Source organism: Copadichromis virginalis, linkage group LG20 (assembly GCF_057382275.1).
Source record: "Copadichromis virginalis isolate Kocher_CV1m ecotype Utaka linkage group LG20, C_Virginalis_male_GT1.1, whole genome shotgun sequence".
Lineage (NCBI taxonomy): Eukaryota > Metazoa > Chordata > Actinopteri > Cichliformes > Cichlidae > Copadichromis > Copadichromis virginalis.
The window spans coordinates 29,311,477-29,334,413 of NC_140637.1; the positions used below are offsets into that span (position 1 = coordinate 29,311,477).

General features: G+C 41.4%; 1 protein-coding gene across 17 annotated transcripts in view; it reads left to right on the top strand.

The window, feature by feature from the left end:
- Positions 1 to 22,937, top strand: part of hspg2 (heparan sulfate proteoglycan 2) — a 104,257-nt gene that overhangs the window by 28,385 nt on the left and 52,935 nt on the right. For 10 of the 17 annotated variants that reach the window (XM_085443452.1, XM_085443456.1, XM_085443458.1 and 7 more), the window contains exons 2-20: positions 1,173 to 1,302; positions 1,592 to 1,642; positions 9,784 to 9,843; positions 13,260 to 13,366; positions 13,520 to 13,578; positions 13,873 to 14,045; positions 14,170 to 14,208; positions 15,221 to 15,346; positions 15,492 to 15,683; positions 15,763 to 15,882; positions 16,934 to 17,065; positions 17,427 to 17,571; positions 18,140 to 18,297; positions 18,421 to 18,561; positions 18,698 to 18,861; positions 18,936 to 19,115; positions 19,309 to 19,505; positions 19,814 to 19,961; positions 20,454 to 20,581. In XM_085443452.1, the coding sequence (XP_085299578.1) occupies positions 1,173 to 1,302; positions 1,592 to 1,642; positions 9,784 to 9,843; positions 13,260 to 13,366; positions 13,520 to 13,578; positions 13,873 to 14,045; positions 14,170 to 14,208; positions 15,221 to 15,346; positions 15,492 to 15,683; positions 15,763 to 15,882; positions 16,934 to 17,065; positions 17,427 to 17,571; positions 18,140 to 18,297; positions 18,421 to 18,561; positions 18,698 to 18,861; positions 18,936 to 19,115; positions 19,309 to 19,505; positions 19,814 to 19,961; positions 20,454 to 20,581 (2,450 nt within the window). The remainder of the gene's footprint in view (positions 1 to 1,172; positions 1,303 to 1,591; positions 1,643 to 9,783; positions 9,844 to 13,259; positions 13,367 to 13,519; positions 13,579 to 13,872; positions 14,046 to 14,169; positions 14,209 to 15,220; positions 15,347 to 15,491; positions 15,684 to 15,762; positions 15,883 to 16,933; positions 17,066 to 17,426; positions 17,572 to 18,139; positions 18,298 to 18,420; positions 18,562 to 18,697; positions 18,862 to 18,935; positions 19,116 to 19,308; positions 19,506 to 19,813; positions 19,962 to 20,453; positions 20,582 to 22,937) is intronic. The other 7 variants (XM_085443455.1, XM_085443468.1, XM_085443470.1 and 4 more) reach the window with 4 other exon arrangements.

Consider the following 22,937-nt stretch of genomic DNA (forward strand, 5'->3'; position numbering starts at 1 on the left):
AGAATTTGCACTTCCTGAGGCTGGTAGTCTGTAGTTTAATAATTGAGGAAAAGGTCACGTGGAATTATTCTGATGTGGACTGGGTATTCAAATCTCCCTTGAGGTGAATGTACTAACACTTTATCAAGTTCCATATTTAATAAATCTTTAGATTATGAGCAATACAGCAGGAGAACAGGCACAGTGTGAAGCAATACATTTATCCTAACATACCTCACTAACATGGCAAATTGTGGTAAACAGGATAAAAAGCCACTTTTCCTTTTTGAGCTGACATTTTATGACTTTTTGATGTTTCAATTCAATTCCATTTTATTTATATAGCCAAATCACAACAATAGTTGCCTCAAGGCACCTTACATTGTAAGGTAAAGAGCCTACAATAAAAGCAAGCACTTTGGCAACAGTTGAAAGGAAAAACTCCCATTTAACAGGAACAAACCTCCGGCGTAATCAAGCTCAGGGAGATGTGGCCATCTGCTGCGACCGGGAGATGGCAAAGAAAAAGTACTCATGTGCATCATGGGAAGCCCTCAGCAGCTTAGACCTATCGCAGAATAACTAAGGAAGGATTCAGGGTCACCTGATCCAGCCCTTACCAAACACTTTATCAAAAAGAAAGGTTTTGGTTAGAGGTGCTGGAGGGCACATGATGGTTTATTGATTGACTATTTCCTGATTCCAGGGTACAGAGTCAGTTTTGAAGGACTAGTTGTGGTATGTGGCATATATTTTTAGCCTGGAGAACAGAGTGTAAAGGATACTTTAACAGATTAGTGTCATTCTGATCTGAACTTCAGCTGTTTTTTCTGGCTTTCGGAAATACGTTTTATTTGTGTGTGTGCCTGTGTACTTACGCAGGTATTCCTGTGCTTGTCATTGGATTTGGAGTCAGCTGTGAATTTCGTCGCATTAACATTTACATGAGGAAAAAACATAAACGCCATGTTTTGAATTTAAGCGAGTGGACTGAAAAAAATAGAACTTAGATGTCGTGAACTTTTATTTGCATGCTGAGATAATAAAAGATTAAAGTAAACAGATCACAATGCCCCATTTCCCATTCCAGCTTTTGTTTTCTCTGCACAATTCCAGAGCTCATGTATAGCACTGGGTGTAACCCTTTTCCCAAGAGACTTTAACCCTTATTAATCACTCTGTGTTTACTGCAGGTGACACAGGCCTCCAAGGTATGGGGAGAGGTTCCTCTGCCAGAAGATTTGGAGGCAGAAAAAACTGTCCAGGGATCTCAGAGTTTACTGGATGATGATGAGGACTTTGCAGCTGATGAAGCGTCAGGAGGTGGGTTTGGTAAAAGCTGAATAACCACAAAACAACAGCTGCTCTTAATTCACACCACTTATGCTTTCAATATAAATTCTTAAGATTGTTAACCCACGCCAAAACAGAAAATCGGTAAATATTTGTTCAGAGATTCGTCTTATAGTGACTTGCGAGATTCCGACTGTTTAAGGGGAATATAGATCTCCAGGAGATTTGGTGCACTACTTTAAATATAATTGAATAAAGCATGTTTTCTTCACCTCAAATTGGCACATTGACCTATACTTCTGTTTCTCTCATTCCAAAGACCAGCCCAGTGGAGAGGAATATGGAAGCACACCGTGGCCTGATAGCACAAGTAAGTGAAGAGACAATCTTGTGGCTCTAACAATCCACTCTGACAGATTTTGTTTACATGCAGTGGATCACTCAGCCCTCTAAAGCTCCCCCATCTGCAACTCTGACGTGCACCAGTAGCACCGTGTGCACGCGCGTGTGTCATTTGTGCATGCACACTTGTGCATAATGTCTGTCGGTGCCTGAGTGATGATACCTCCACATCCTGCTACATCCTCTCCTCCCTCTTCGCCAGCTTGCCAGACTCTGGTCATAACACAGGGCCTTGGCTTTATCTGTGAGACATAAACATCTCCTCTTTCATCCTTTTAACCATTGGCGAAGGTGACAGCACAATAAGATAAATAAACGCCCAATGAACAATAAAAACTGCGGGAAAGCACCTCTACCCCATTATTTTTATTCAGACTTCAAGGAACACACTATATCACCGCACATAGTTTCAGAAAATAATAATGCAGGAACCATAATAAACTTTGCATGATGGTCTGACTCTTTAATCATACCTAAAGTTTACGTGTGCCGCTGTTCTTGGTCCGTGTTTTATAGTTTTTACAATCCATGGGTTGCTTTTCATTGCAGACAGCAAAATAAGTAAGAATTACTGTTACCTGACCTTTTCACTGAACATGTGTGCATGCTACTCAGGGTTAGCCACAAAGGATGCCTTAAGAGTATTACCTAGTAGCATACTATATTTAACTGCTGAGCTGTGATGTTGTAGCTAAATTAATGCTCGACGTCAAAGGATAACTGGAATCGCATCGTAGATATCCATTGCTCAGGTTTTGATTTATAGTTCACCATGAAACTTCACTGATCGATGGCATCCTATATGTGCTTTAATTTTATTTCCCATAATTATAGTGTTAACACTCTATTTTGTGACAGCAATGAGTTAGGTCCAAGCATTGCCCAAAGTTGCCATTTCTCACTTTAGATTAGTAAGTACTCTCGTTTAGTAATGACTGCTGACTGCTTGTCTGCATGTGCAAACATGACACTCCCTGAATCCACTAGGAAATTGCATGCAATCGGAAATCACAGGTACAAGGGAGCTAATAGGTTAAAGTTCTTTTAATTTTAGTTCTCACATGACACTCAATTAGCTGAAGTCTTTAGATCTACATACACTATATGTAAAAGATAGAAATTTGCTGCCATAACTTCAGCCATTTTGATCTGGGTTAGTAGTATGGCTGTGGCCCTAAAGCATACCATAACTTATCATCCTGTTTGACTGTAATGAGGACCAGAATTTATGAAAAGAACATTAAATTGTATTCAGTAATACCATAGATTCAAAAGTAGATTCCATATGAAGAGCCAGTGAACTAAAAGGTCATGTCCAAAAGACTCTGACACATAATAGATTATGTTTTGCAACAATTCGTGGAGCTAATTACATCAGGGCACAATAATTGTTTTGGTAGCAAGCTAGCATAAGAGCATCATGTGGTTCACTCACAGAAATAGCAATTCTGCCTGGCCTCACAGAATCTAGGCCAGTTAAAGGTGCCAGAGGATATTTTGACACGGCTAGCATTAATGTGTGTGGTGTTGACATCATGTGATAGCAGCAGATTAGTCTAGCAACGCTTAACTGACTGTTGAATCACTTTTTGACTCAACCTTCAGTATTTGTTTAGTGTTGACTGATTGAGACATAGTTAAAGGGAATGCATTTTTACCCCATAAACACAGTTTGCCGCTTGTTTCAGCCTAAGTTGTACTCCAGCCTTCTGCAGCACACTGAGCTGCTCTTATAATGAGAATGGCAGAAAGATTTGTGTGAGAAAAAATATCTAAAAGTCATAAAAGACAAAGCAAATCAGTGTTCTGTTCACAGTACAGGATGAGAAAATATATTTCCATTTGTGTGTGTTAACATTTTGAGCGTGAATGAGTCAAGAACAGTCCCAAGTACTCTGGTTCCATAAACTTCCTTGCTTTTGTTTTCACATAGAGGTCAATTTTCTTTTAATGTAGCTGTTGAAAAGAAAGTTGAGATTATTTGGTGCTTTCTGAATTATATTGCCTTATCTCAAAGGTGCCTGGACACATTTGCATTCTCCCCAGTATGACCATGGTGGTAAGATTAGTGTAGTCAGACTAGCGCCATATATAGATCTGAGTAAATCTGCCTTGGGAAGGAAATTCTGTTTCCTGTGCTGAATCCTGAATACTTTGCTGAGTGTCTCTGTCCTGTTGGCTGTCCAGACAATTCACCCAAGCCTGTGCCTTCCTTCCCCCTCCACTTCTGTAAATGGCGAGACGCTGGTGGTACAGATGCCCCCATTATGCTTTGTATCCTGTTGTGTGACTGTTTGCTGATGGTGGTTAAGGAATTTCCAATTCCCTTTGTCTCAGACATGTAAAATGAATCCCTGCAAAACATCTGGAATTGAAACTGCTCTTAAATAAGAGCTATTGTGAACCGTCTTCTGTGTATTGTTGCTCTTTGTCTCCCTCTTAATCATAGTCTGCAATCTTTTCCAGAGATATGGAAACTGTGTCCCATGTCCTCCTAACCTTTCATCGTGACCTCTAAACTCAGAGTCCCAAAGAGATTTCTTTGGGACTCTGAGGAGGTAAATCCAGCTTATCTGCTCTGTGAGAGCCTTTCCTTGTTTCACTGGCTCCATTACAGACATTCCCAGTGTTCTAAGGATATTGGCCACTTTGTTTAGGACATAAGGAAACAAAGGTTACCAGGCCACTCGCTTGTAATAGTGTAGTAATTGGCGAAAGGCCGCTGGGGTTACGCTCTGCACAGTGTTTATTTTGGGTAAAAAGTTTGAGAATTATTATTTTTAAATATACTTAGACCAGGGTGAAAAAACATGGCAGACCACTTCTTTTTCTATATAAATAAATAAAGGTAATTAACCATTACTAAAAATAAGGTTTATGCCCCAGCTTAACAGTACTAGTAATCAGCAAAATATATTTTCATTATTTTCTAGTGGTTAATTCACTATGTTGTTGTAAATATGTATGTAAGTTGTTGTTATCCAAGAAAAAATAGTAAAGCACATTGTTTGGAGCACCTCGGAGGTTATCACTGTTGCCTGAGTTCCACTCCACCTGTGTGGAGTTTGCATGTTCTTTTATGTCTCTGTGGGCCAGGTACTCTGACTTCCTCCCACGGTCCAAAGACATGCAGTTAGTGGGGTTGAGTTTATTGGTAATTCTACTAAATTTCCCATATGTGTGAATATGAGCACAAATGGTCGGCCTCTCTTTGTTAGCCCTGTAACACACTGGCAACCTGTCCAGGGTGCACCCTGCCTCTCGCCCTATAAAAGCTGGGATAGGCTCCATCCCTCCCCCACGACCCTGATAAGGATAAGTGGAAGAGAATGCAAGGATGGACTATTAGTTTTTGATTAAAATGCAGAATAACAAATAATATTTGTTTTTAGTAGTTGAATATTATGCTTGATTAATTTCTGACTTCTCAGAGAAGTCCAGCTACAACCCCCCTCCACCTCAGCTCCTTTTTTAAAAAACTTTATCAGTGTCTGTTGTCTCTTGTTCCTGTTTTGTACTATGCTGCAGTCTTATTCTCCACACCTCCACAACTTTCCATGTATGTGCATGAAAAGGAAGGGAGGTGCGCTCTTTCCACCTTGTGCTTTCCACAGATGCAAGTGGAAGGCATTTGGTGTAGGTCCCAGTGCAGTCCCATAGTAGACCAACTTCAACCGTAATATGTCCCATTAAGTACATTTCTCATTGCAATGGTTCAGGAACATGTCAGTATTATAGTGTATTGTATTTGTCCAAGTATCCTCCTTTTAAAGAAGTCTTGAGATGTACTCAGAAATTATATAATATTTTTTTTTATCTTTTGCTGTGCAAAAAAAAGAAAAAAAAAAGGAAAAGACAACAACATATTAAAAATAGAAGAGATAAGCAATACATGTCAAAGTCACTCTGTCAACAATCCTACTAGCTGTCATTCTTTTTCTTTGTGTTTTGTTAGTGCAAGTGGTGAAAAGATATGTCAGTGTAAACAAGATAAACAGCATCTCAGCCCTGAGAAACTCAGATGGCTTCTAGCTATTGTCGTGCTGAGATTGCTATACATCAATATCTAATGCTGCTGTCTAAACTAGCTCTCTCATCCATTGTTTAAATAAGCTAGACAAGGACTCACCTGTCATTGGCGTTCGATCTACATGCTGTGATTTGTGTGTGTGTGCATGTTTGTGTGTGTATACTGTTGACACTGATGTGAGTAGAAGGAGACTCACAGACAGGGTACTGCATTCCTGTGTAGCCTCACCTGGCTTTGCTTCTAATCATTTACTAGTGAGCGCTTACTGAAAAAAACACGACATAGGTTTGGATTCCTCCGTTATCTGTCAAATTGAGCAGATGTTGCACCATTAGTGGACAATACATCAGGGTAATGTAGCTTGTCTTGTCAGTTTGGCCTGAGCAGTGCCAGGCCACCCACTCAGTTTCATGCTTTTTCATGGTCAGCTGGTATGTGTGTCTCAGTGGCACTGCCTGTGTGTGTGTTTGCAAGAGTGTGTCAGATACACGGAGCCTCTTGGGCACTTACACAGAGGGACAAACGCTGGCAGCTGCAGTTATTTTGCTGAGATCTTTGTTGTTGTACTGCTGGAGCCCTACAAGGAGGTCACGCACTTGAAACAGAATGTTGTGGACAGGACAGTTGTAGGAGCAAACGAACGTTGGTGCTGCAGTTTTAAACGACACGTTTGGACTAACCTTTGTCTTACCTACTCGTCTCAATCAGTGACAAAAGCTTCTATCCATTCATAAGCAGCAGATTGTCACTCTGACTGTGTGCAATTCATTTTGGGTGGGCATAGTTCTGAAAGACTCCTGCTGAATGATCTTAGTCACTAACTTGAGCTCTATTACTGCACCTAGCCCTGTGATCCTACACTCTGTTGTACCAATAACAAATGAGTTGCCTTGGAGAGCTGGCTTGTGCCACTCCTCTTTAGGAAAGAGATTTTTAGGGTTTCGTTCAAAGAGAGCTTATCTGCCTGCTGGAGTGATTTTCTTTTTCCTCTCTCCAGGAAGGACTTGTACTTTATATCTCTGTGCATTTTGATGAGCTTAAAAATAAGCTACGATACATCATAAGTGAGTAACTTACACTTGTGCTAGCAAAATGTTTAATTGTGCTGCAGACCAAATACTGAATTAAAGTGGTTATTGGCTGGGTATTCAATTGTCCTGTGGTTTTCCCAGATATGAGTTCATTTGGATAAAGCTCCACAGTTGATTAGTGGCTTCCTGGTTGCACCCTAGAGAGTATCTATATTAAATAATACCACTCCCGGGACTAATTAAGTTCTTAACTAGTTCTTCTTCTGTTGCTGACAATTCATATACATCCACTGGCCCCCCAAAACAGAGGGAAATCACATAAACTGGTGTAACAAAAGTCAGTGGAGGCCAAAATAATGTATTCTGGCTGGATTCAATCAAAGTTAAAATTTTAAACCACAAGATAATGCAGCTTGACATGAGACACACTCTACTGAGTGTATTACCCCATGTGCCTGCCTGGGGCATCAGTGAGCTGCTGGACAGTCTGTGGCACTATTTACACAATGCCCCAGAGGTTCTCATTTGGATTCAAAAATATTTGCTTGATCCAGGCATTGCCTGCACCCTCTGGTCACATGACGCTGTGCCAGGAGGAACATGGGGCCCAGAAATTCTGACAATGATTCTGAGGATTTCATTCTTGTACCTAGCAGAAGTTTGACCCTCCAAGGATATTCCTTGCCAGACCATTACTGACCCACTGCCAAACCAGTCATGCAAGATGATGTTGCTGATATCCCCAGACTCTTTTTTTACCTGTCACATGTGCTCAGTGTGAACCTGTTCTCATCTTTGAAATGAACAGAGTCACAGTGGAAGACCTACCATTCTTCTGTTAGGGTTAGGGTCCCGATCGTCAGTCAAGCTTTGTGGTGCTGGTTCTGATTCTCTCCATGAGCAGTTTGGTCAGAAACATGCAGATCAGTAGCTTGCTTAAGGTCATTTTCTAGGGTCCTGACGGTGCTCCTGCTGCCCCTGACCCAAAGAAGCCGATACTGTCCATCTGCTGCATTGATGCCATTCTATGCCCCTGTCCATTGCACTTTGTGTATCCATCTTCAAGCATCTCCTCCACACTCTTAAGACTGTGTCTCAGTGGTGTTAAGGACACTAACAAAAGGATAAAGTATACAAAAATCAGTCTAGACGGATAAGGAGAGAGCAATGGTCTGTGGCCACCACGTACAAAACCATTCCCTTTTTAGGGATTGCCTTGCCCATGACCCTGAATTGGATAAGCGGAAGAAAATGGATGTAGTTGTCTTGTTGTTTCCTCTCCATTGCACCTGTTGTCACATTCATTTGCCTCAGAGCGAGTGAAATGGATTCACAATTGTTTATGCTTCGTAACTGGACACATTGATGTCCCTGAAGTGTAACCGACTTCAAGTTATACTATGAAGATTGAGTGTTGTCTTAATTACTGTATTTTGAGCAATATACTTACTTTATGTTTCTCCTGTTGGGTAAAAGATCCATTTAGTTTGTTGTATTTTCAAATATCTCTCTATCCAGCCTCTTACACAGTGAGCACTGTCTCAGTAAGTGACCTCAGCCCGATCAACCCACAACAGAGCAGAGAGTATTAACAAATCTGTTACCTCCTCCTCTCTGGCTTCCACTCTTTTTCTGTTTCTGACAGTGATCACAGCAGATCAGCAGACTTTGAAGTAGCAAATGCTTCATTAGCCTTAATTAGTTTGGGTCACTATTCTTGTGGGAAACCTCATGTCATTTGGGTAGGGCATGTTTTCTCTCAATTGTTTCCTGGCTGGGCATTTTAGACTTGAAGAAATGCTCTTAACTCTTAACACAGTTTTTTTCTTTTTGTAAACTCTGCCTTCTTCTAAAATATATGCCACAACTGCAGTAACGTGTGTCAGAACCCTCATGGTTTTTGCATGTGCAGCTGTACAACAGTTGGATCCAGTATACTCACTCAATTATGAAGGAGATCTTGTTTACTACTGTTTGTTGAAGTTTATGGAGTGGACTCATATTTATCTGGAGAGGAGCATAAAAAATCTCTCTTGTTAGTATAAAGTGCTTGTGTGGAGCATTTTAATACATTTTAAGGGTGCTTTTGTTTACAAGATAGTGAATAGATCCTGTAAATGGTTTGTAAATCAACCTTTGTACTTGGATCTCTTTCTTGAAACAACCAAAAGGCCTCCTCACTTGACATTTCATAGCACGCCCCAAGCAGAATGAATGAGTCACCACGAAAAAGAACGTGGTCATTGTTGCCCATGCCAGTGGAGAGAACTTAGGGTAAAACCAGTTAAAACTCTTTTAATGGTGCTCAGTTCTTCCATTTAAAAAGGAAAACAGGAAACAGCTCCTCCCTGCATTACTGCAGTGCCAGGGTGGATGTATGTGTCAGACAGCTGAGATGTGAAGAGCAGGATGTGGAAGTGTGCGCTTTGTTTGTAAAGTATTCTCTTTGTGTTGAAAGACTGAGGAAGAGGTTTGTCTAAAGTTATGGCCCCTCACCTTTTCTCCTCGTCACTGTCATGTAAAGAGATTTCCTTATGTGTTTCCTGGCAGACACTGGTTAATAAAACCACACGCCTCCTGCAGCCTCTGTCCCATGAAGCAGTATCCACAACATTTAGATGGTAATGATTAGTGGGACTGTTGATCACAGCAAATCGATGGTGACATTTCCAGCTTCTCATGAAACTATGTTGGGATTTTTTTGATTTTTTGTTCTGCTACCACTGTAATATGTCTGTTTCACATAATCGTAGTGGCTCTTCTTGATTTCCTGTTTCTGTTACTACAACTTTTTCTCTTTTCAATTCTCCTACTTATTATCTCTCTCTGTTTTCTCTCTCCCTGCATTTGTTTCCCTGTCTAACTTTCCTGAAACTTTAACCTCTCTGCACCTGCCTGGCTAACTTCATTTGTTTCCCTTGTTCTTGTGTTGCTTTCCTTGGTTGACCTTTGACCTCTGGCTCATGTTTGTGCCGTGTTGACCTCCCCGTCACGTCTTTTCCCACTATTGCTTGCTCTCTGCTGCTTGCACTTCATTTCTTGCTATAGCACATTGGTTGGATTCTTCATATCTGAGGAACATACAGAACCCAAGTGAGCACGACCAAAGTAAGTCCTGACGCACCTCTTTCTTAACACTTTGTTTTTCTCTTGTTTCTTGTCTTTGGCACACTCTGCTTTCACCTGTTCCATTCAGTTATGCACGGTCTTTTCCAAACACACTCTCAGATAACATTCCAAGGAAGACTCAGCTGGGGCATGTAGTGTCTGAGTCCAGCTGGTTTGTTTTTCCAAATGTCTTACAGGCGTTTCCCAATGATTTCCGATGCTATGGAAAATTATGTGCTTTTTCCATCATGTAACAGAGTGACAACATTTCCATTTCTTGCTAAAAATGTCTTTGAAATGACGTTACCATGACACTTGCAAAATGTACTCCATGCTTTCATTTTAAAATTGCTCTTTGAAATATCAGCCTCATGTTGGTGGTTCAACTCCAATGCAACAAACCAGGTCTTATACTAAGTAGCTATAACACAAGTATGAAAATGAGCCTTTTTTATATATAGTGGTGGTTTTGATCTCTACATTGCAAGCTGTGGATGAGCAGGATGGGGAGAGCTTAATAATGAAGCCAGAATTAAGTCCCTAGATTTCCCCACAGGGCAATAAATGGACTTGGAAACAGAGGTTTTGGCTTGTTACCAGCGAAGGGGTTAAGTAGGAGCGGTCGTGTCTACGGGAGTTAAGATGAGAAAGAGACAGCTGGCAAATGGAAATATAGGCAGAAAAACTAGGGAGGAGATTGAGATGAGAGAGAGCAAAATCCCATGTAGGGGAGTTACTAAAGATCTTTGTTGGCGTTATTAGAGCATTGTGGTTTGGGCCTTGTTCTTATAGAATCTGGCTCTCCCCCACATGTTTTGGAAATGGCTTGACTGGTGCTGGGCGCAGCCTCGGGGGTTGAAGGTCAAACCCAGCGTGGCTGGGGTTTAAAGGCCAGGCTGGGCTCATTGCTCAATCAACTCTTTGTCTTCTGCGTAGCCCTCTGAGTGTTAGAGGGGCCCATTGCACAAAGCTGCTACAGTTCTACTGAACAGCTTTAATCGCCAAATAAGTTTATGAATTAAAAGTATGGAATGTTACTTTTCCACACTTTTTTTCTCTCTCCCACTCGTCACATCTGTTCTCACAGTTTCATCACCTTTGATGGTGGTGGCGCTTGGCAAAGGGGATTTCCCCCTTGCTGAAAGCAGCAAGTTGCCCACAGGAGCTCTTGGAGTGAAAGAGGCCCTCGTTAGCAGTATGGCACAACTCGGTGCTCTAATCAAAGGATCTCAGGCAGTCCCATTATTCTGTTTTTTGCGGCAAGCTCGGAGAGAAATGGGGCTTCAAGCCACTGTTGACCTGGCAGCAAGTACCCACTCAAGTGATTAGATTATATATGGGTCAAAAGAGGCGCTTTGATGAGCAACTTTGATGTTGCTTGTTTTCTGAGACCATATTCAGGCCTAACAATTGGTCCTATAAATCTAATAGTAGCAGTCTGAAAAGCGAGCACACCAGGTTGTGCTAAAGCCTGCAGTGCTGTTCTTACTTGTTCCCCTTACTGGGGATGCTAGGCAATGCTCAGTTTACTTTGACATAAAAGGTGCTTTTCTCGCCAGGAGTTGGACGTCTTGTTGTAACACCGATGTGTAGAAGGAAAATGGGACTTAGCGGCATAAAGTGAGGAAAGCTCTTAAACACAGTGACCGCACAGCCTTTATGTGAGACACGAAATCTATAACTTTTAATTAGGTAGCTGCTGTTAAGCATGATGTACATCTGCTGCCAGTGTGAATGTCTAGTGATGTGCAATTATCCAAAGAACAAGGAAAGGGTGAAGAAAATTATATACACCAAGACTGGGTATAGCGGCTGCACACAGTAGGTGTGTATGTGAGCAGATTTATTGTTTTATGCATATTTGGGCATGTATGTTTCTAACTAGAGGCTGAGCAGATGCCTACTTAGAACATGACTCTTTGCTTTTGGCACGGCAAATAGCATCTCACTGCAAGAAACAGTACAAATATTGACTTCCTCCCTAAATCCACACTACCAGCCTAAAATCAGAGGTTGGCAAGCCCATCCTAACAAAGTGTTGGCAGGAGTGTGAGAATGGGGCACCCCGCAGGCGCAGGCTATTTTAAGTTTCATGGCTAAGCCTGTGACATTGTAATCATAATATTATAGCGAATATTTCCCTCAAAACGAGTCGCACATTATAGTTGTTTTGTACAAGAGGGTATATCAACAATTTGAGAATGTTTCAAAAGCCTTTAATGCAGCTAATTTCCCCGTTAAATTACAGTGAAGTACTGGCAGAAGCTATCATTTTACAGTGTGGCTCCTATAATCTACCACAAGTGAAGAACAATTGCTTTGCTGGATGCTTCTACAGAATTTTGTTGTTATCTATCCGGATGCCATTATTGTTTTTGTTTCTCCTGTAATCATCACAAGCTATTGTTGTAAAATATATGAATATACTGTGAATCATTTTCTGAAAACATTGCACATGGTTTGCAGGATCCCAGTCTGCATGCTCTCACCTTTTAACATGAAGCTTTCTTAAGCTATGTGAAAACCCCTAAAGTCCTTGCACGGTATCACCATCTGTTATGTTCTCAACCCTGTAAAACCTCATTTAAATAAATGTCTACTTGCTTGCATTGCATAAAAACTCGATTTAACTGCAGCTTCTGTTTGCCACACATTTGAATGCAAAGTGTTCTGTTTTTAGCTGCTGAACTACATGAACAAGGAGTCTAAGTAGGCCATTGATGTAATCCTCTGACCCCTTACACTGCTCTCCAGCCTTCCTGCCTCATGCATGTATGACTTGAGGAGGAAATGTTGAGGCCTTCTTCTAGAGTCATTCACAGAGGATCCTCTTCTTCTTCCTCCACAGCTGCTGGCACAGTATTGATGGTGACTTTACTCCTACTGACCTTCCAAGTCTGTGATATCATCAGCATTCAGTCAGGAGATCTGAAGCAAACTTTTGGCCCTGTTATATTGAATGTCACGAGTATTATGTGTATTTGTAACTCATTTCTATCATGTGTCTCTATTTAAATATGCTTAAAAATGTTAGATTATTTATGTTCCATGTCTGTGACCCACAGAATAGTTGATAGTACAATTTAATGGTTATTTTTCAGTATGTGGAGGAGTGTGACTGTGTCAGTGTGTGTCGGTTGTTGGCCACAGACACAGTCACAGTTGAGATATAGAAATAGATGCTGTAATTTGTATGTGGCTTTCACTTAAGCCGCAGTCGTGCTTTTCAGTTTTTACCTCCTGAAACATTTAACCAGAGGTTTTCCTGAGGAAAGGAAGTTCCAAACAGTATCCCACATCACAGTGACCGTGACTACAGTGACTTGAATGCAGCTTATAACATGCACACCTGACAATAGTTGGATATTAATGTGCAGTTTAACTAACAGATAATTCTCCCCACTTTGTGTTTCTAGTTTATTACAGAGCTTCTGTCAACTTCACCTCCCTGGTCTACGGTCCCGAATACGAAGAAATCTTCTCTCGTGAATTTATCGAGCTTTCTGAAGCAGTGGTGGACACGGTATGTCCTGTTCTCATAAACTGTGCTAAATAGCGCTCTTGTACAGTATCATAAGACTGTTACTGCCTTATATGGTGAAAGACATTTTATTTATGACTTTGCTAATTTAAGAATGTGTGACTGTGTGTCTAAAAATTTATTTTTCCTCCACAGCTCGAGTCAGAGTACAACAAGATTCCAGGTGTCCAGACAGTCAGTGTGATCCTTGTTAAGTAAGAACATACACAATATTATTTAAATATTTATTTGTGACACTTAAAGTAGCTTTATTTTGTTGTTTGGATATTTTTTTACCTTGCCAGGTGATATTTCTTCTTGTTTTTCCGTATTACCCAAGGCCAGTAGGCCAGCAGCATTGTAGACATTCAGTCAGTAATACAGGAGCAATAAGTAAGTCCTTTCTAGGACAGCCAAAGAGGACGCTTTTAACAAGCTTTATTGTTTAACATATGCGGTGCATGCCACACAGTCTGTAGGCTCAGCTGGCCTTCTTTTGGTCTTTGCAGAAAGGAGATAAGAGAGGATGGCGTTGATGTATTTGTGGAAATAGATGTGGGATCTGAATACAACGCCAATGAGGAACAGATCCGCAGCGTGCTGTACAACGTGGTGAAGGAGGGAGCAATTGCTTCCTACAGCACTTCGGTCCAGGGCTTTCAGTTCAGACGGCTTGGAGTAGGTAAGACCTCAAGAAGTACTGAAACAGGTGCCACTGTTACCCAAGAGTTTGCTGTATACTTACAGCAGATGAAGATTTACCAGCGGGGTAGGCAGTTACCTTAACATTTCCCTCTGGTTTATAGCTGAACCTTTGCCTTCAGCGGAGCATGTAGCAGACCCAGGTTTGTATTTTGCCATGCCTGTTGCATGGTGAGTTAGAAACTGTAGTGCATTTAGAAAGAACAGTTGAGCATTTGTGTCTTTAATTTGATGTGTACAAGTCCCGTTGTCTGAGGAATGTTTTGCATGGAAGCACAGAAGTGTGAAGCAGACTTTGAGTCTACTTCTGAGTTTAGTCTTTGAAGTCCAGTAGTGCCCAATGAGTATAAAGTATATTTGCATGGCATGAGTGTGATTAGGAATGCAGCTTTTTAAATTTTTTTGCCATCAATTCCACAAAACTCTCTATACAGACATGGCAACTAATAGAGTTAAATGGTGACTTTATCTTTTATTTGTTTATTCAGGTGACAGCATTGTCATTCATCTGTCTGTCTCGTTTTGCTGTCTTTGTGTGTCGAATCTATTCTTACAAAGTATTTGTAGCCTGTGTTCACTGTAGTGTAGTGTTTGTTCAATCCAGTCTTTATTTGTGCGTTATTAAGCCTTTCTTGTCCAGTCTTGTATTTATTTCTTATTGTGTATCAAATATGTCTGTTCTATTTTTTTGTATCCATCTAGCCATGTCTAATCTACTCTTTGTCATTTAGTTTGTGTCAATCTCTTTTTTTTGTGTTCTTCAGTCTAGTCTGTCCAGTGTTGTCTTGCCCGCCTAATGTAATCTGTCTAATGTGTTATTGTATAGCTGCCATGTTGGTTTGAACCTATGGTATATTTTATGGTTACCAGAACACAAACACTAATGAAAATCTTGTAATGTTCTTGAAAAGCTCCCTAATTATCACAAGCTTTCAGATTTTGGTAATATTTTCAACACTTCTGAGTTGTTCTTTCTGCAGTAGAGTTCCAGGAGAAGTTTTTAAAAAAAAATTAAATGAAATATTTAAAAAAAAATTGTTAATTGTGTTTTAATATGACGTTAGGTAGTTTTTTGGCTGTACCATAGTCAACGCTTGCATGTCTTTGATCCTTCAACATCCCCCTCCCCCTGCTTCCCCTCTGCATCTCTAACAGTAACCCCCAGTGTGAGACCCTGCATGCCAGATGAGCACAGGTGTGGTGATGGGACATGTATCCTAATGGAATACCTGTGTGACAACCGACAAGACTGCAGAGACATGAGTGATGAGCTCAATTGTGGTGAGTGGCCTCATTGTGACTGGTTGGCAGTTTAACATGATCAGTTATATGCTGGAGTAATGGCTGTTTGATGTGTGGGACAGTAATTAGCACCTGTGTACATCTTTGCATAGGCCTAATGAAAGAGTTGTGTCATACTCAATAGGGCCGATTATTCCGATCATCACAACCCCTGCCACCACAGTCGATACAACCCAGAAGGTAGTGCGTCCCCCCGGCCAACCTGGACCCTGCAGAGTGGATCAGGCTACATGTCAGACTGGAGAGTGTATACCTCGTGACTATATCTGTGACGGTCAGCGGGACTGCCCAGATGGAAGCGACGAGTTTAGATGTGGTGAGTAACGCAGCCCTGTACATGCGAACAGTCCCAGAGAGCAACATGATCCCTAATCAGCCTCTTGCCTTTTTTGCAGGTACTCCATCTCCCTGTGAACCCAACGAGTTCAAGTGTAAAAATGGTCGCTGTGCACTCAAACTTTGGCGCTGCGACGGAGACAATGACTGTGAGGATAACTCAGATGAAACCGACTGCCGTAAGTCTCCGTTTCTTTTGTGAGACAGTAAAAATCTGTCTTAAAGGAATAAGTAAAGCTCCCTTACCTCTCTGATGTCCGTCTCTTAAATTTAAACAACAATATTAAATCTAATTTTGGATTTGTTAAGTCATCTTATTATTTCAAATAATTGTGTGGGTGGCATGATAGTGCAGTGGTTAGCGCTGTCTCCTCAGTGCGAAGGTTCTGGGTGCAAATTCCACCTGGGGTGTTTTGTGTGACATTTGTATTTTCATGAGCTATTTCCAGACACTCAGTCTTCTTCGCACAGTCCAAAGACATGCATGGGGTTAGGTTAATTGGTTATTTTAAACTAGCTGTAGGTGTGAACGATTTTCTGTCTCTATGGTTTAGCCCTCGGACAGATTGGTGGCCTCTCCAGTGTGTACCCTGCTGTTTGCCCTATGACAGCTGGGATAGGCTCCACCCCCCACCGCCATATCCCAGAACTGGTTAAGCAAAGGAAAATACTTGCGTGTGAATATGAGCACACTTATTTAAAAAGAAGGAACAAATCATAGGCCTCCGAAACTTTCCACAAATGTATGTATTGCCACTGAGAATAAGTCGCTTTACTGTGAATGTGACCTTGATGAAGAAAAAGAGTCCATCAGCGTTTTTTTGTGTGTACATATTAATTAAGGATAGGAGGATAGATCCATGATAGGTGTCCTTCTTTATCATTCTTTATGTTGAGTGAGGCCAATTAACACCTTCAGGTTCATATATTAAATCCAGAAATAGTGGTATTCATCTTCTTATTTGACTCTGCAAAAAAGCACCTTTCCCATCCATCCATCCATCCATCCATCTAGCCATCTCAGGGTAAGGAGCCTATCCCTGCTACCATAGGGCAAGAGGTGGGGTAGCACCTTTCCCATAATGCTAAAAATGATTGGTTTCAGTTTAGGTTATTGGTTGCTGGTGCTAAGCAATTGCTATGAGCCTTTCTGACCTTGATTCAAAGCTGCTGTTTATGTTGTGAAGGGATATAAATTTGCTATTACTTTTCATCTTGTCATCACTGCAGCCTCCAAGGGCCCCGATGACAGGTGTGCTCCTGAGCAGTTTGAATGCCTGAGTGATAACAAATGTATCCCAGCTAGTTACCAGTGTGATGAAGAGCCAGACTGTGAAGACCGCTCCGATGAGTATGGCTGCAGTAAGTCTCACTCCAGTGCCTGTCCACATCTGCCTGTTAATAGACTCATTCTCATACACATTCAACTGCTTTCTTTCATATTTTCATGCAAATCACTTCTCTGACACTACTCTGTATATTGCCTCCTTTGTACACTTTGCCTAATTTTCTGTGAAACAGGCTTTTTTCACATGTATTCAGTGAAACACAGGGCTTTTGTGAGCCCTCCATCCCTGAACTAAAAGAAAATTGTCTGTCCATAGCAGAGAATTTGACTTCCTCGGCCTTTATGAGCTTCACTCGCCAAATTCCAGTGACATGGCAGCTGTTTTGTAAATGTGCATTTATTTTTTGGTTTTTTGTCCTTTTTGACTCCTCACAGCCCCTCCTGCTGTAACAAGCCCCCCAGAAGAGTCAGTTCAGGTTGCACGGGGAGCCACAGTAACATTCACCTGTCAAGCTGTTGGAGTGCCAACACCCATTATCACCTGGAGACTCAACTGGGGACACATTCCTACCAGCAACAGGTGGGTTTGATAGGAAATTCACCACCTCTGTGCTTTTTGTTCATCAGGTCTATAATCAAACCTAATTTAGTGTACACATTCAGAAACTCTTAACCTCTGATAATTCAAAGTTTGGAGAAAACACAGTCAAAATGGCCTAAAATATCTATGAATTGGAGTTTGTTAATGTTATTTTTTAGTCAATCTGTTTCCAATCTGATATCTGATAAAAGCTAGAAGTCATCTGCAGTAGTCGCTGAAGATTTGAAAATCTCTGTGAAGGTATTTTCCTCTGTGATACAGTTTCAGGTGAGGAGGCTGTTGACAGTGTAGCTGATCGTCTCAGCTTTGACTCTTCATCTTTAGGCCCATGATTGTAATTACCCGAATATTTGTGGTGTACTCCAGCTCCAGATGTTGCCGTTTCGAAATGTTCACTCTAGGCGTAGACGACTGCATGTGTGGTTTGGGCAATTACATTTAAAATTGATGGGTTTTTGTGTAACAATGTTTTTTAAGACTGTAACAGTGAGATGTAAAGGAAAGCTTTTTATCTTATTCCAATGGTGTTTTATTTCTCTATTCTCAGGATTACCGTGACCAGTGATAATGGCCGTGGGACCCTCATTATTCGTGATGTGAAGGAGTCAGATCAGGGGGCGTACACATGCGAGGCCATTAATGCTAAAGGCTTGGTGTTTGGCATCCCAGATGGAGTGTTAACTCTTATTTCAAATCCAAACCAAGGTACGGACACATCCCTTGGGCCCAGCGTCAACGTGACTACAGTTTTAACAACAAACATTAAGTTATGTACCTTGGAAACTGTAGGATAACTGTAGATAAGTTATATCCACTTGTTCTTTCCAGGCAACTGTCCTGATGGTCACTTTAGCGTGAATGGCCGCTGTTTGTCCTGCTTCTGCGGTGGAATCTCTAAAAATTGCAAGAGCACTGGACGTTATCGCAACCATATCAGTCTGCGGTTCACAGAGGAGGAAAACTTCAAAGGCAAAAAAAGCTTTTAATCCATATGCGTATGGTTTAAGCTGACAGAACAGATAAACTGTCAGCTGAAATACCTTTCAAACTTTTATTCCTAACATTAAGAGCTAACATAAAATAAATCTGAACTTGTCAATTCCAGGAGTGAACGTTACCTACCCATCGAGGCCTGGTACTCCTCCTCTTTCCTCCACTCAGCTCCTTATTAACCCGGAGATGGAAGAGTTCCAGCTTGTCGACCTCTCACGTCGTTTCCTTAACCTCGACTCCTTCTGGACCTTGCCTCGCCAGTTCCTGGGCAATAAAGTAAGGAGAAAATAATTCACAAGTCTCATTTTAATTGACACGCTTATTCGTGTTAATCATTCCATTTGTTTTAGATCGATTCCTATGGAGGATCATTGAAGTTTAAGGTGCGGTACACACTAGCACGCGGATTGTCCGAGTCTGTGGAGAAGCCAGATGTGACGCTGGTTGGAAATGGGCGCAGGCTTGTGTACCGCAGAGGCAATGGCACCCCTCCCAATGTGGTCAACCAAAAGGAGATCAGATTCACTGAAGTAAGGGCTCTGGTTCATATTCTGCACAATCCTGTGGTAACTTTGTAATGATGTAATGATTATATGTGTTTTTGAAAATGTAGAAAGATTTTATAGGTCATGACGGAGTAATAATCTAATAATGATCAAAAGTAAGATGAATTAAGCACTTCCACATGCATTATGTTAGTTAACCTAATTGTTACATTTTTAGGACAACTGGCAGCACTCCAGTGGTCGTTCTGTGACCCGAGATGAGCTGATGATGACCTTGGCCAACCTGGAAAGCATCAGCATCCGCACCAACTATGATAACCACATGGTCAGTGTGGCACTCAGTGACATTGTCATGGATACCACGACTGTGGAGTTCAGCGTTTTGGGTCATGCTAAGGACGTTGAAGAATGCAGGTGCGTTAAGTGAGAAGGAGGAAACGCCCAGTCTGTTGGGTTTCTCCAGTGTGTACACATGTAGTGTAAAGAGCACAATACAGTAATAAATGGATTATTTCATCGCAAGGGCTAATTTTATATTTATACTTTGGTGATTATTTATAATAGTTTCATCTCAGTCTCCTTTGTGTCTAATGCAACAAGAACAACAAAAAGTCTGTTTTTCAGTCAGCTGTTTTCTATTTACCGCAAAGTGTTGTAATTTGCCTCATCATAGTTTCATTATGAAAGCAATGCTTGATCATTTGTATTTTAATCTTTCCCAGATGTCCTCCTGGATACACAGGCCTGTCTTGTGAGATGTGCTCTGCTGGTTTCGAGCGTGTTCCTGGTGGCTTGTATCTGGGAACCTGTGCTGGTTGTAATTGTAATGGACATGCTACTGCCTGTGATCCAATCAGCGGACAATGTCTGGTAAAAAACCCCAAAACAAAAAAAAAATGAGTCAGACAATTGTGTCTGCATTAGAGGATGATTTGTTTAGCCCAGGTTAAAAAACAAAAGCAGGACAAAATAGGTTGTTTAGTCCTTTTTAAAGGCTTATAGAGCCTCACTACCAGCACATATGCAAGTAACACCTTTTGATTCAAACAGGAAAATAGTCAGAAGTTGGTTTCATGGTGGATGCATAATGGAGCAAAAAGGCTAAGAAACAGTTCCAGCATATTATTCACTGCAAAACCCAAACTTGCTAGTTATGATATAAAAAACACCCCACATTTCCCCATGATTCCAGTCTTGCATGCATGCTTGGGTCCAGGTTTATTGGTAGAGTCATTAACAATGGTATCACTCTTCTCATTGAATTCTCAACAATAGAAAAACCCAAAATATTCTCGAAAATGTTAAATATACTTTGAGTGACATCTGTGTGAGTGAATTGACTGTGTGTTCTCCTAACCACAGAGCTGCCAGCACAACACAGAGGGCCCTCAGTGTGACAAGTGTCGTTCTGGCTACTTTGGCGACCCAAGCCGAGGCCGCCCTGATGACTGCAAGCCCTGCCCTTGCCCGTACACTGAGACATCACGACGGTAAAGTCACAGACAAATGCTCAAACACATCTACAGTACAATATGGAAGACTAATGCATGCGGAAACAGTCTTCAAACAAGGTTTCATTGGTAAATAAACTGAGCTTTCTCACTACTCAAACTGAGCTCATTCAGATACGAGAATACTGTGTTAGGTTTGTAGCTTGAACCTATTCGCTGGAACGTTAAGACAATATAATTACACTGCAAGCAAGACACAAGTAGGCAAACTTCTTCATGGTACTCGTGCACGGGAGAGAACCAGACAGAGCGCCGTTCCTTCGCTTGACCCCAGTAGCTCTCAAAGTGCTGTCTAATACACACAAAGTTTGCAGACTATCAAGGATCAAAACCTCTACCAATCTACAACTAATTACAAAACTCTAAGCATATATAAGTAAATATTTCTAAGCATAAATGACAATCAACAATACAAATCTAACATTTCCCCCCTTTTTGACCTTTATGCTTAAAAAGTTCCCAGGTATGAATACCTCATGTCTGACAGTTTCAATGCAAACCTTTTTATACTCAGCATATGTCAAATCACCCTAAATTACTGAAAAGGTACACAGTTTAATAAATGTATTAGCAGTTACCCCATTCATTGAGCTCATCTCATGGCAAACTACATCTTACGAGCAACCAAAGAAATTGTTAATTTAATAGTGAAACTAAAAAAGTAACATTTTCAAAAACATCTCAGCTTGGTGGTGCTTCCTCCGGGTGTGCACATCACATGTCTCTCTGCAGAGTGGTTTAAGCTCTGCAGGGCGTCATGAATGTCTCTTCCAGTTGTTTCCATCACTGTCCATAGGACCAGAGTCCAAATGTATGTAGAATAGACATTCAAACATACCAGTTGGTTTTGTTGTTCGTCAACATGGGTCTCAGCTATTTCCAAGCTGCAGACCTCTCAGCACTCTAGTTTTATGGCCTCTTACCAGCCCCCATCACCTGACTTCAGACCTTCGTCTTGTGAGGGGGATATTTATGACTCCTTAATTGTCCACGCTCTGCAGAGAAACACCTCTGTGGAAAGGGTGCAGGGTTCAGTTGTCTTACTGCTGTTATGATCCCAGCAGCCTTCAGAGTGTCATCGTATGCACAGTACAGTGGCACAGCATTAGGTGATGTTCATAGGAAACTGCTGTCATCACCACCATAGCTTCTGGTTCCTGTGCTTTCATAGAATCATGATGTCATCCCCGAACTCCTTCTGCGCTGTCGATGGAGCTTGGCACGCTCCCCTCATCCCACGAGTTTTCATGTTCCAACGCTGCTGAAGGTTTAAGGCAGAGCACGTCGTACACCTTAGTTGTCTTCCTCAGCGTCAATATTGAATCTTTCATTTTATTTAAAATCTCCTGGAAGCTCAGTAGCACAGCTCTCTGTGTGATGTCTGCTGTGCTGAAGATGATCTCTGATCCTCCTGAAGCCTCTCTCCTGGCCTCAGCTCCCATCTTGTGGACGATCCTCTCCTCTATTTTGCAGGCAGTTTCATGGTCCTTGCTGTGGCTCCAAGGTCTGATCTCATGATGGGCCCCAACCAGCTTGACCTTTGACCTCAACCACTGCCTGGCTGTCGGCTATGCCTGGAATGGTTCACGCTTCTCACTGGGCCTCTGAAGATTTCTCCTGTATTTCCTTGCTAAGAAGAAAAACTTCTATTTGGAGAGCATGTCAACAATCATCAAACCACATTCTTTAGTTCAGTGAACTTCACTTATAGGCCATCAAAGCCTCATCTGAACATGGATGCACCACTTGCATAGGTTTAATATTTGTAAATAAAACGGCTAATCACACAAATCACTGCAACAATAATAAAAAACATTGTTTAATGTTAATCCTTGGACTCCACCTCTTGACGCATGGACATTCCCATGCGTCAACTCACCAAACCCGGATCCCTGTCTTAAAGAAAAAGATTAGCTAGATCATGTCCCAGGCAACATCAGGGCATCTCCTCTGGAGTAGCTCCGTAACCCTGCAATAAAAGATGTTAGCGTGTGTTGCATATTAAGTTTGCTTAACACCTGGCTCTCCCAGGAGCCTGCATACACACCATCACGGCCTGGAAAGCAAAATCTGGAAGTGAAATCAAACTTCATACCTGTAAACAATTGTATCATAAGAGTAATAAGCATTCAACATCAGCAAGACAAGTGTCATGTGCAGGTTTTCTCAAATCAGTAACTACAACTATTTTCATAAGTCGCCTCAGACATGGATCATCCCATGTACTCAGGCAACATCAATGTAATCGGTGACTGCTCTTAAGCAAAGTCACTCCACTCATATATTATTTATTATTATTATGGGCTCAAAGTGGCCAGCAAAGAGCCCACAACAA